At 43.3% G+C, this 13232-nt stretch overlaps 1 protein-coding gene across 2 annotated transcripts in view; it reads left to right on the plus strand.

Moving 5' to 3' along the window:
* ehd3 (EH-domain containing 3) overlaps nt 1–13232 on the plus strand; it is a 37595-nt gene that overhangs the window by 11142 nt on the left and 13221 nt on the right. For both annotated transcript variants that reach the window (XM_029631407.2, XM_029631408.2), the window contains 2 exons: nt 16–192; nt 2650–2747. In XM_029631407.2, the coding sequence (XP_029487267.1) occupies nt 16–192; nt 2650–2747 (275 nt within the window). The remainder of the gene's footprint in view (nt 1–15; nt 193–2649; nt 2748–13232) is intronic.

Below are 13232 nucleotides of genomic sequence, written 5' to 3' on the forward strand. Positions count from 1 at the left end.
CCTATTACTCCCCAGGTACCTGTTGGAGCAGGATTTCCCTGGAATGCGGATCGGGCCCGAGCCCACCACGGACTCCTTCATTGCAGTGATGCATGGAGACACGGAGGGGCTGATCCCTGGCAATGCCTTGGTGGTCGACCCCAAGAAACCCTTCAGGAAGCTCAACGCCTTCGGAAACGCATTTCTCAACAGGTGAGACTATAACAGTCCACATGTAGTGTTTTTTATTCATCTATATCAGTGGTTCCCTTTTTATAGTCCTGTACAACTTCAAACATTCAACCTCCAGCTGCGTACCCCCTCTAGCACCAGGGTCAGCGAACTCTCAAATGTTGTTTGTGGCCATCTTTGTAAGCCTGCCACACACACACTAAACGACATGTTTATTAAACATAAGAATGAGTGGGAGTTTTTGTCACAACCCGGCTCGTAGGAAGTGACAAAGAGCTCTTATAGGACCAGGGCACAAATAATAATATAATAATAATCAATCATTTTGCTCTTTATTGGACCATCTTATTTGTTAATCGAAAATTGTGAATAACTCACCACAGGTTAATGAGAAGGTGTGCTTGAAAGGATGCACATAACTCTGCAATGTTGGGTTGTATTGGAAAGAGTCTGTCTTAAATCATTTTCCACACACAGTCTGTGCCTGTATTTCGTTTTCATGCTAGTGAGGGCCGAGAAGCCACTCTGACATAGGTACGTGGTTGCAAAGGGCATCAGTGTCTTAACGCGATATGCCAAGGCAGGATACTCTGAGCACAGCCCAATCCAGAAATCTGGCAGTGGCTTCTGATTAAATTAAATTTTCACAGAACTGCTTGTTGCAATTTCGATGAGACTCTTGTTCAGATATTGGTAAGTGGACTGTAGGCAGGGCATGAAAGGGATAACGAATCCAGTTGTTTATGTCATCCGTTTCGGGAATGTACCTGCGTAATTGCACACGCAACTCACTCAGGTGCTTTGCTATATCACATTTGACATTGTCCGTAAGCTTGAGTTCTTTTGCACACAAAATATCATACAATGATGGAAAGACCTGTCTGTTGTCCTTGTTAATGCAGACAGAGAAGAGCTCCAACTTCTTAATCATAGCCTGAATTTTGTCCCACACATTGAATATAGTTGTGGAGAGTCCCTGTAATCCTAGATTCAGATCATTCAGGCGAGAAAAAACATCTCCCAAATAGGCCAGTCGTGTGAGAAACTCATCATCATGCAAGCAGTCAGAAAAGTGAAAATCAGTTAAGACAACTTTAAGCTCATCTCTCAATCAAAGATAGAATGGTGAATGTTCAGTAACTTATTAGCATTGAATATCAATACTGTGCATCAGTTTTTTGAGTTCCACATTCTAAAGGCCCCTGGGAGAATACGTTTTTCAAACTTGCTTTGAGCTCAAATGGCCAAAAGATTTCTCTGAAACTCTACGAGGTAGTCATGTGAGTGTTTCTCTGTGCTCCTGCTGAGTTTCCAATAAGTTTCAGATTACAATTTAATTTGAAATTCCAATTTGCTTTGATTTACGTAGGGAAGCAATGAAAGTTGCTTAGCTTACTGATGCCAAAGTATTAAATATTTCTCAGTTGGCATGAAACTCACAGTCCTTGCGAGAAGGAAAGGGAGGGAGGCGGACTGAGTGCAGGAGCGAGAGTGAAAGTTAAGTTTAGCCTGCCTCAACGGTAGCTGTGTTTACTATGTCACAGGATGATATCATGTCACAGGATGATATCATGCCACGAGGAGAGACCTGCTACACAAGCTCTACATTCCACCTCTGATTGAATTTCCCTCTGCTCGCCGTCCAGGTGTTTCCCCTTTTAGTGTCAGACCGTCAATGGGTCTGTTAACCCTTATCATCTGATGTAACGCGTGTCATACATACCTCACACCTCGTTCTGGGTAAAAGGGCTCGCTGCTTATTGCCTTATTACATATGAAGTCTTAAATATGCTATTCATACTTTGGATCACGAGAGGTTGAGGGAGCAATCAACGTAGGGCTTCCAATGTCAGCACAAGGCTGTGGTCTAATAGCGTGTGTCCTAAGGGAGATGATATGAACACATGGTTTGTGATGGTTTCAGCAGGTGGCTCTGATGTTAAGTAGCAGAACAAATGTGTGGAGTAAGATTTGTTAGGGTTCTTGGCTTACGGCCGCTCTTTGTCGTACCACAGTAAGTATACAGAATTTTGCCTTGGCTCAGAAAACAGTTTAAACAGATAAACATGTGTATAATGCACGATCCCTAAGCAGTGAAGACTCCAAGAGTAAAGGGTAGAGTTCAGCTCAACTATGTATCTAACATTCTGATTTATTATCAGTTGTATTTCCGACATCAGTGTGAACAAGTTTCCATAGATAAGAAAAAGCCAATGTCACAGTTGGAACATGGTTGAATGTCAAACATTACCAGTTGCCTTTTTGAATCCTAAGACAAACTGTGTCCAAAGTGGTCAATACTTTGTTTTACATGAAGAAAACCCAACTATCTGTCTGTGTGTCTATGTGTCAGTCTGGGAGTGTTTGTCTTATGTCCGTCCGACTCTTTTTCTGTGTCAGATTTGATCATGTATGCTCTGTAATTCTTCAGTGTTGGTCTATCTAAGTGTTTCTTAAATCTTGTCTTATGTCCTGTAGGTTTGTGTGTGCCCAGCTGCCCAACCCTGTTCTGGAGAGCATCAGTGTGATTGATACTCCTGGTATCCTGTCTGGAGAGAAGCAGAGGATCAGCAGAGGTACGGCTCTCAACCTCTCCACCCCTCTCTCAACCTCTCCACCATTCTCTCAACCTCTCCAACCATCTCTTTACCACTCCACCCCTCTCTCAACCTCTCCACCCTTCTCTCAACCTCTCCACGTCTCTCTCAACCTTTCCACCCCTCTCTCAACCTCTCCACCCTTCTCTCAACCTCTCCACGTCTCTCATAACCTTTCCACCCCTCTCTCGACCTCTTCACCCTTCTCTCAACCTCTCCACATCTCTCTCAACCTTTCCACCCCTCTCTCAACCTCTCCACTCATCTCTTTACCACTCCACCCCTCTCTCAACCTCTCCACCCTTCTCTCAACCTCTCCACGCCTCTCTTTACCTCTCCACCCCTCTCTTTACCTCTCCACCCCTCTCTTACCACCCCTCTCTTTACCTCTCCACCCTTCTCTCAACCCACCACCCATGTCTCCACCCCTATACCCTTCTCTCAACCTCTCTACCCCTCCCTCCACCACTCAACCCCTATCTCTACCCCTCTTTCAACCTCTCCATCCCTTACAATCCCTCTACCCCTCTCTTCACCCCTCTCTCAACCCCTCTACCCCTCTCTCCACTCCTCTACCCATATCTCCACCCCTCTCTCAACCCCTCCATCCCATACAACCTCCTCTCCTCTCTCCACCTGTGCTGCTGAACCCACTGAGACATTTGCATAGCCAGTTCTGGATCAAAACCTTCCGTGTGATTGTGTCTTCCACACTGAAACCACTTCTGGAATTACTCTATTAGCATTTTCTGGGACATGTTTGAACCTTTAATTCCCAATATTTGTGGTGAAAATAGCAAGCAACCTTCAGATATCCTGCTTCTCTGTGACTGACCTTTTTTTCCTCTGACCCTTTTGACCCTTTAACACCACACACTGTATGGGAAGTCAGGGAAACGTGTAGCTGTGGCATTGTTTAAATCTGCATTCAGTCATGATGTGTTGAAAGACACCAGAGATCAGCGTGAGATACTCTATGCAACACCCCTATGTTTATAGGACTGTGTAACATGGTCCAGCAGCTCTTTCCACATGAATTCCAGTAAACAGTAAAGACCATTGTCTATTAGTCTCTGAGTACACTCTGCTTAATCCTAATAAGAAATCTGTGTTTTATTTCAGTGACGACTCTCATAGGGGTTTCAAAGCTGCAAAGTATGTAAATACACCTTCATTTATGCCCTCTGGTATTCTGAATGCATCTGTGGCTCTGCGAATGGCAAAGGGGACAGGAGTACTGATCAATGTCACCATGATGTCACAGTGTTCCAGCCCTCTTATCAACAAGGACATCAAGCCTCTGCAGTAGATATATATGGTGCTTAGCACTTGGCCTAGCAGGCCGCCATAGGCTGACCCCATAAACACTCTCTGGAAGTACCTGGCTAGAATGGATTGTCAACATTGTATGTACATGGTGCATTACTTTTTCTTTTAGTGTGTGCCAATGTTTCCCTCACTCTTGTGTCTTTTCACTGATGATAGATGTCACAGTGAGAGATGCAAATTAAATTCTTAGAATCCTCAGAGGTGATTGAACGGAAGTATGTCTTGGCACACGCGACACACCAATATTCTGGGAAAAAGGGTCTCTTTGTTCTTTGTCAGGGAGAGAAAAGAGAGAGTAACTCTGGCTTCCTGTGAACCAGTCCAGTCTCATTCCTCACCACAGGGTCAGGGTTACCTCCAGCTGATAGCAACCTGCTGAGAACTCCTACCCTACTGTACCTTAGCTCTCATCTCACCCTGCCGCTACACCTCTACTCTTATACTGTACCTTAGCTCTCATCTCACCTTGCCGCTACACCTCTACTCTTATACTGTACCTTAGTTATCATCTCACCTTACCACTACACCTCTACTCTTATACTGTAGCTTAGATCTCATCTCATCTTACCACTACACCTCTACTCTTATACTGTACCTTAGTTATCATCTCACCTTACCGCTACACCTCTACTCTTCTACTGTACCTTAGATCTCATCTCATCTTACCACTACACCTTCACTCTTCTACTGTACCTTAGTTATCATCTCACCTTACCACTACATCTCTACTCTTCTACTGTACCTTAGCTCTCATCTCACCTTACCACTACACCTCTACTCTTCTACTGTACCTTAGTTATCATCTCATCTCATCTCACCTTACCACTACACCTCTACTCTTATACTGTACCTTAGTTATCATCTCATCTTACCACTACACCTCTACTCTTCTACTGTACCTTAGTTATCATCTCACCTTACCACTACACCTCTACTCTTCTACTGTACCTTAGCTCTCATCTCATCTTACCACTACACCTCTACTCTTCTACTGTACCTTAGTTATCATCTCACCTTACCACTACACCTCTACTCTTCTACTGTACCTTAGTTATCATCTCATCTCATCTCACCTTACCACTACACCTCTACTCTTATACTGTACCTTAGATCTCATCTCACCTTACCGCTACACCTCTACTCTTCTACTGTATCTTAGTTCTCATCTCATCTTACCACTACACCTCTACTCTTCTACTGTACCTTAGTTATCATCTAATTTCACCTTACCGCTACACCTCTACTCTTCTACTGTATCTTAGTTCTCATCTCATCTTACCACTGCACCTTTACTCTTCTACTGTACCTTAGTTATCATCTCATCTCACCTTACCACTACACCTCTACTCTTCTACTGTATCTTAGTTCTCATCTCATCTTACCACAACACATCTACTCTTCTACTGTACTTTAGTTATCATCTCATCTCACCTTACCACTACACCTCTACTCTTCTACTGTATCTTAGTTCTCATCTCATCTCACTTTACCACTACACCTCTACTCTTCCTTCTACTGTACCTTAGATCTCATCTCACCTTACCGCTACACCTCTACTCTTCTACTGTATCTTAGTTCTCATCTTACCACTACACCTCTACTCTTCTACTGTACCTTAGTTATCATCTCACCTTACCGCTACACCTCTACTCTTCTACTGTACCTTAGCTCTCATCTCACCTTACCACTACACCTCTACTCTTCTACTATACCTTAGATCTCATCTCACCTTACTGCTATACCTCTACTCTTCTACTGTACCTTAGCTCTCATCTCACCTTACCACTACACCTCTACTCTTCTACTGTATTCTACCATATCACACTGTGCTGTGCTCTTCTTCTCTTCTCTATGAACTGTCTGAGACCCATAAAACCTTACCTCACCACTGTATACTCTACTGAAGCCAAGTCTATAGGACATGTGGTATGGCAGATAGATGTGTGCCTCTGTGTTTGCATCAGGCTCAACTAGGTTGTAATCTCCCCCTGAGATCAGCCAGCCAATCTCTGCGGGGGTCCGTGTCCTCCTGTTTGTTTTGTGCATGGTTAGTTACTTCATTCCACATTCAGCAAAAGTCCATCACCCACCCGATAGCCCACAGTAATCATCCAGCACGGCCCACCCCGGCCGTCAGCACTTTCCTTTGGGCTGCCGGTGTGTGTGTGTGTGTTGCAGTGGTGTGGTGGCTTGTGTGTCTGTGGCTCTGTGTTTGGTGAGCTCACGGTCCAGTCGGATTAGGGCTCATTCAGGGGAGCAGAGAGGAGAGAGGAAGCAGAGAGAGAACCCAGCTTTAGAGCTATACACAGGGAACATGGAGTAGTCAGAACCAGAGCCCCTACATACAGAGCAACTCCAATGTCGTCACATAAGCACAAATGTCCAGTAAACTGTGTAACATCATTTGTGCCACAACCAAACTCAAAAGAGCTTATGGAGACAAATTGTATGCAGCAGTTTATGCAGAGTAGGCCTATGTTGTCATTGAATGTGTATTCAAATGTAAAGCTTAGCATTTACTCGTGAAATCAATCCCTGTTTTGGGACTACTGGAAATGCTTGAATGACTAATATGCTGAGGATCTTACTTTGTATAGTCAAGTAGTTCCCATTTTATTAGACGAGAGGCACAAAATTGTGCCTACATGTACTTTCAAATTCACACTGCTGGTCGTGTATCTAGATTCTCGAGTTAAAGTATAGGGACTCTAACGTGGCATCATCAAAAGCCTGTGATTGCAGGTTACTACTTGTTTATCCGCGTCTTCTCCCTATAATTTGGCCCGGTTGTTATTGGTGATGCACTTGTGCCTTTCATGCCCCTAAAGCATTCATAACAGGAAGTGAGCGTGTCCCAAAGCCGATGTTAACCAAGTGGCCCTTAAAAACCACTCTCATGTGTGTTATAGTGGGTATTCATAAAATGTACTCTTGGACTCAGTTTTGAGTTTCCTGGCGATCTCAGGGTGTTTTCACATATGCAGTAGTCCTCTTTAAAAGAAACAATCTCAGTCCTCTTTAAAGTGAAGTCTGTGATTAAAAAAAGGGATATAACTCAGTTCTCTTTGCATTCACATATATTACATCTTTAGAAAGGAAGGCTCGTGCTATGCGGGATATTTGGAACGTCCCTATGCTAAATCCTAACCCTAACTGTAACCCCTACCCTTACCTGAACCTTAACCCTTACCGTAACCATTTTAAATGACAACTTCAATGGGGTACCGTCAGAGTTGAGACGTCCCAACGATTCTGGATTGCACGGACCTTGATTTTGTACCTTCCCTATGTTGTGATTCTCACCAAATGTCTTTGTCTTCTCACACTATTCAAACCCCATAATCGAATAAACAGCGTATGAAGCTTTCTTAGCTTATACTAGATCACATATTGCAAAAAAATTATCAGAAATTCGTGTCAGTACAAAACTCCACACATATTTTGGAATTTCTGTGCATCCTTGACAATCGCTTATCAATATCCAAAAACATTTATTTTCCACGAACCTGCACATCATCATGTTCTTGATTTAGTGGCACCAATGTGAGGGGTTATGGCAGGGGAAATAGTGTTGCGGTAGTCTAGTCTGTCGTGCGGGAATAATGACAAGTGAACCTGCGGAGCTTTGTGTTCACATTGCCTTAAAGAGCACCGGACTGCGGAATTCAAACGAACTGAACCCACCTCTCGAGACGGTCTCAGTTCGGTACGCTTCCAGGGATCTTTTGAGGGGTCTGAGTTCTTTGGCGTGTTCACACTGAATAACAAAATAAGCGAACCACATTGAGTTCACCAAAAATATCTGAAAAAGACCAAGTGTGAAAACACCCTCAGAGAGTTGGATAACTTCAAAGCTCTTTTCCAGGTACAGTTTAGGCATACACTGTACATCAGAAGCTCTCCTCCCAATACAATTAATATATTACATCACTGATAATGTCTAAATGTTCTATCCATAGCATCAGTGAAGGCTGTGGTCTTCCTGCCCCTGTACATTCCCATTAGGAGCAGAGAAGTCATTAGGGCAGGCTGGGCCTTAGGCCCTGCTCTCTCATTAGCCTCTTCCTGTCGGTCTCGCGTGTAAAGCTGCCCGTGTCTCGGCCCTGCAGCCTGAAGCCCTGGTCTGGAATCCCTGGACTGCTGCCTCCCTCTGGCTGACTGTGTGTGACGCTTATAATCTTATCTCTTGCCCTCTCATTCTCTTGCTCTATCTCTCCCTCTTCTCTTCTCTCTCTATTTGTCACTCACGTGCACACACACTAATGTGAGCACACAAACACACCGTGTTACAGTATGTGTGATGGTAGTTCATGGCAAGCTGTGCTCTCTCCCATGCTCTGGGTCAGGCTGCTCTCTCCCTCTCGTTAGTGTGTTAGTGTGATGTTCAGATTTAGCACTCCTAATGAGAATGGCTGCCTGGCCGTGTGAGGAGCCTTAACACTGCACAGCAGGTTGGGTCGCACTGTGAAATACTTGCCTTTTACAATCGGGTGTTACAAGATAGGCCCTCAGTGTTTGTCTCTGTAGAGACTACTTTAAAACCCAAGAACATTGTTTATAACAGGTATATAAACCTTCCTGTTAAACAGCTGACCCGCTGTAAGCTTAATGTGGTTTGGAGATGTGGGTTGTAGATGTGGGTTGTAGTCTTGTTGAAAAGATGCTTAACAAGTGTAATCCTTTTAGAGCAGACCGGTGCATGTGTGTGAGTGTCTAACATGCCTGTATGTGTGTGTACTGCGTGTACTTGCTGCTGTTTTGTCTCCTCTCCCACTGCGCTGCATGTTGGCCTGACAGGGCCTGTTGGATTAATGGTGCTGAATAATGCGTGTAGTACAGTTTAGGATCCTACGTACAGCACTGCAGTGGACAGAACCGGGGATACTTTTCACAGCTTGTTTTTGTCTTAGGATTCCTGGATGAGTGGACAACTGAACATAACATCACTCATGACCATGTTTATGTTGCAGTCATCAACTGAATAAGATGGCTTGTGTCAAACATTTAAGAAAGAGTGGTGGGTTTGAAACAGGTTCAAGTTGAGGGACAATTACTGCTTGATACATTCAAGTACCTCACAGAAAATATGACCCTTTAGTACCAGTCGTAGCTAAGTAGTAAACAGGGCATATCTCTGTTAACTACTTCAGTCCCAGAGGCCTGACGACAGTTGGCCAGGGACAAGTACTCATGTATGGGGACTGGAGAGGGTTGGCACAATAAGTCATTGTATTACTTTGAACAGAGATACGGCACACCTTCCCCCTTCATGGCAGCACGAGTACAAGGAGGGTGACCATCTGTGTATGCTTAGAACAGACCCATAGGATAGAGAGACGAGAGAGAAGCAGGTTTCTTAAAAACACAGACTTAACTGGCAGATGGGCAGGATAATGACCTCAGTAAGGATGCCCAGAAGGGACAATTATAAAAAAGTCTCTAAGCCCACACACTGTGTGTCATATCCTTGTAGTTCTAGAGAAATGGAGAGCTGGTTTGTTTATGGGCAGCCATCGCTAATACCCCTGTTGTTTTTATCCTTTGGTAAAAAAAATGAAAAAAGCAGTATAATAAAAGTTCGTTAAGAGTAATTCAGAAAATGACTTGGAGCTTTTTAACCATGTATCTCCAGTATTATTATTTTTCAGGAACTCAGTCGGGGTCTCAACTTACAGTTGCGAGTTAGAATAGTAGAATAAACAAGGTGCCATTTCGACATTTGTTTGCATGTCATCAGTTTTTCTTGTGTTATGTCAGTCACTGATAGTCAGTTCATTGATAGTCAGTTAGTGAGCAACTGCGGCCCCTCATGATGAGGTGAACTGAGTTTATGAAGTCTTTATAAACCATTTGATCATGCATTTTCAGCTTGCTGAATTTGAATCTAACAAAGAGATCCACAGTCTCTTCTTTATTTATTTATTTACTAAGTGGTTTCCACCCTTTTAAGTTAAACAATCGTCATCTTCAACAGGGTGCATGCCTGCCCGAAGTAGATCATTGTCTGATTACAGTGTTTTCACAGCCAAGGGCCAAAACTGAGTTCCCATGTCAACCAGTAACACAGTTAAACTTCTGATGGCCAAGGAGTCAGAAGTACAACACTAAGAAAGACATGAAGACTATCCCTGACTATCCCTTACTTTTGTACTGTCATTGAACTGTGGAAAATGACAGATTCCTGGATCTGATATTCCATTCCAATCACTCCCTGTGGCTTCTAAAGCCCAAGTGTAGGCAAAGTCATAGAGCTAGCTGATTGTGTGTTCAGTTCGGTTCCAAGTCAGTGATGTGAAGAAAGTGGGAGTTTTGATATATAATAGTTCTGACACTTGTTACCTTTGGATTGACTTTGGACCTTATAAAACATAGTCACTCTTTCCAGCTGATTTGGAAGCAGAGCATACAGAACATTGGCTCCAGGTTTGTTAACTATTGTATGCCAAGGTATACAATTCTTTATTAACGCAGGTCCACTTTTCTGATGCTTCCAATATTGATAGATTACATATAGTCGTCACTTTTAATTTTTTGTTAAACTACTTAAAATATGGTAATGTCTTAAACTGTTATTCTACCATGGCTGTTCACCCACTTAAAATCAATGTGTAGAACAAAGTCCCCCACTCCAATGTGTTCCCATAGCAAATAAATGGAGGCTAAATTTACCTTACTCACAGTCAGCACAGCACAGCTATGTGTGTGTGTGTGTGTGTGTGTGTGTGTGTGTGTGTGTGTGTGTGTGTGTGTGTGTGTGTGTGTGTGTGTGTGTGTGTGTGTGTGTGTGTGTGTGTGTGTGTGTGTGTGTGTGTGTGTGTGCGTGTGTGTGTGGAGCCTGTCCTTGCCAACTGGACTCAGGGGTAGATGTAACATAGAGGAAATAAAATCTGGGACACTCCAATTAGTATGATATCTTAAGTTTCGTATGATATGGATTCATTTGTGGATGTCAATCATCCATTTCGTATGATATGTCACAAATTACAATTCATGTGATATTTTAAGACTTGCAGTTCTTACAATATGTTATGAATTGCAATTGATACAATATGTAACACATTTGCAAAATGTATGATATGCTACAAATTACAATTTGTTGTGGCTATGTGGCTATAATGTTAGCTAGGTAGCCAACGTTAGTTAGGCCTTGGGTTAGGGGTTAAGGTTAGGGTAGGAGTTAGGTTAAAGGAAGGGTTAGCTAACATGATAAAAAGTAGTAAGTACTTGCAATGTTGCTAATTAGTTAACATTTTCTGTGATGGTTCTTGACGGTCTCTGTCTGAGGCTTGCCCTATAGTGTGAATGGTACGAGTATGCATATATTTGCCATCTCTGTCTCGTTCCCCCCTCTCTGGTTTCTCTCGTTGTTGTGGTAACCCCACAGAATATATGTTTTCAATCAAAATGGTCAAAAATGAAGAGAAATATCCGTCTGGGAGTGGTCTGAGTGGGGAGGGGGAAACTGGAAACTAGCTGTTATTGGCAGAGAGGTTTGGAACTCTCTTATCGGTCTATTAACTCATTTACCACCTGGTGATGTCACCAGGCAGGCCAGAACTACATCCCAGCAAAACAGGCAGACATTTCAGGCCTGTCTTTTCAAACAGCTCTTACACTGAAAGGCCATCAATTTCACAATTTCACAGTATTATTCCAACATCATAGTGTGGAAATATATATAAAAGACAGGAAAATCTCATTTTTGACTGCACTAGGTCTTTAAACATTTAGCCTTCTATTCTACCAGGACCCTGACTGTGTTTCAGTACTGGAGAGGTGCATAACTAGACTGTATTGTGTTTATCATAAAGTACACCCATACGTCTCCATCTCCACTTGAAGCACTGAACCCCAATTTTCTTTTCCTTAATTTCATTTTCACCTCTGTTTGTGTCTCTCTCTCCCCATGTACAGCTGCGAATGAACATGGACCCGGCTATAGCGAGTATCGTAAATGCCCATATGGAGGTATTGTAGTGAAAGCACAGTGTTAACCAATGCAGCTTGCCTATACTACTACACTATAAACCCTATGGAGTTTCTGCAGTGCTGCGGCAAGCCAGACCTGCCATGAAATAACTGGGTTCCCTGACATTAACCTCTATTGTTCCCACATCGTTTTATAATCCCTGCCAACCAGTTTCACTGCTCTTATTGTCCTGCCCATTATTCACGTATGGTCTCTTACCTCCTGTGCGGCTGCCTATATGTATCAAAGTCCCTGCCGAGGTGAAGGAGCAATGAGACGTAGTGTTTAGTTCACTTTAAGCCCTTACAGTAAATGTTGATCCACAATATCTTTCGGGTAAGTCTAGTCAATTAACTCGAGAGAAACACTAGAACAGGCGTAGGAAGTAGTAAGTAGGTAATAAACACCACCACCTCGTAAGAAAAGGTAAGAGAGATATATTGTCCATCCCTACCGCAGGTAACAATAAAGCCCCATAGTGAAACTGCCAAATCATCAGGGATGAGGCCTATGCGTCTCTATCCCCTGTGTCGGCATGGGATAACATCCTTCCCTGGAAACATGGCCATGGCTGCCATATTCCATGCCTGTGATTTGGGCAACATTAACACACTAATCCCAACTTCTGGTACAGTCTTCAATTCTGTGAATTCTGTGGAACTCTTCCCCTTCGCTGTAAGTGCTCCAAGGTAAGGAGGAGCTCTGCCTAGCACCCCTGGAGTTGGAAAGATTGAAGAAGGTGCTTCAGGAGGCAGGTGATAGATGGTAGGCATATGTGTCTTGATATTGAAATATTCAGTGTCTCTGCAAAAACACAGTTGTAGGTTGTGTTGTTGTGTCTATGATGTGTCTATGCACAAACAATCAACCTGAAATGGAAGTCCTGGGTGGTCATCTTAGTATTTTTTCAACACTGAACAAAAATATAAGCACAACATGTGAAGTGTTGGTCCCATGTTTCATGAGCTGAAAAAGCTTTATTATCTCACAGATGTCTGAAGGTTTGAGGGAACGTGCAATTGGCATGCTGACTGCAGGAATGTCCACCAGAGCTGTTGTCAGGCAATTGAATGTTTATTTCTCTACCATAAGCCACCTCCAACGTTGTTTTAGAGAATTTGTCAGTATGCCCAACCGGCCTCACAACCGCAGACCACGTGTCACCA

The sequence above is a fragment of the Oncorhynchus nerka genome, linkage group LG24, assembly GCF_034236695.1.
Source record: "Oncorhynchus nerka isolate Pitt River linkage group LG24, Oner_Uvic_2.0, whole genome shotgun sequence".
In the NCBI taxonomy this organism is placed as follows: domain Eukaryota; kingdom Metazoa; phylum Chordata; class Actinopteri; order Salmoniformes; family Salmonidae; genus Oncorhynchus; species Oncorhynchus nerka.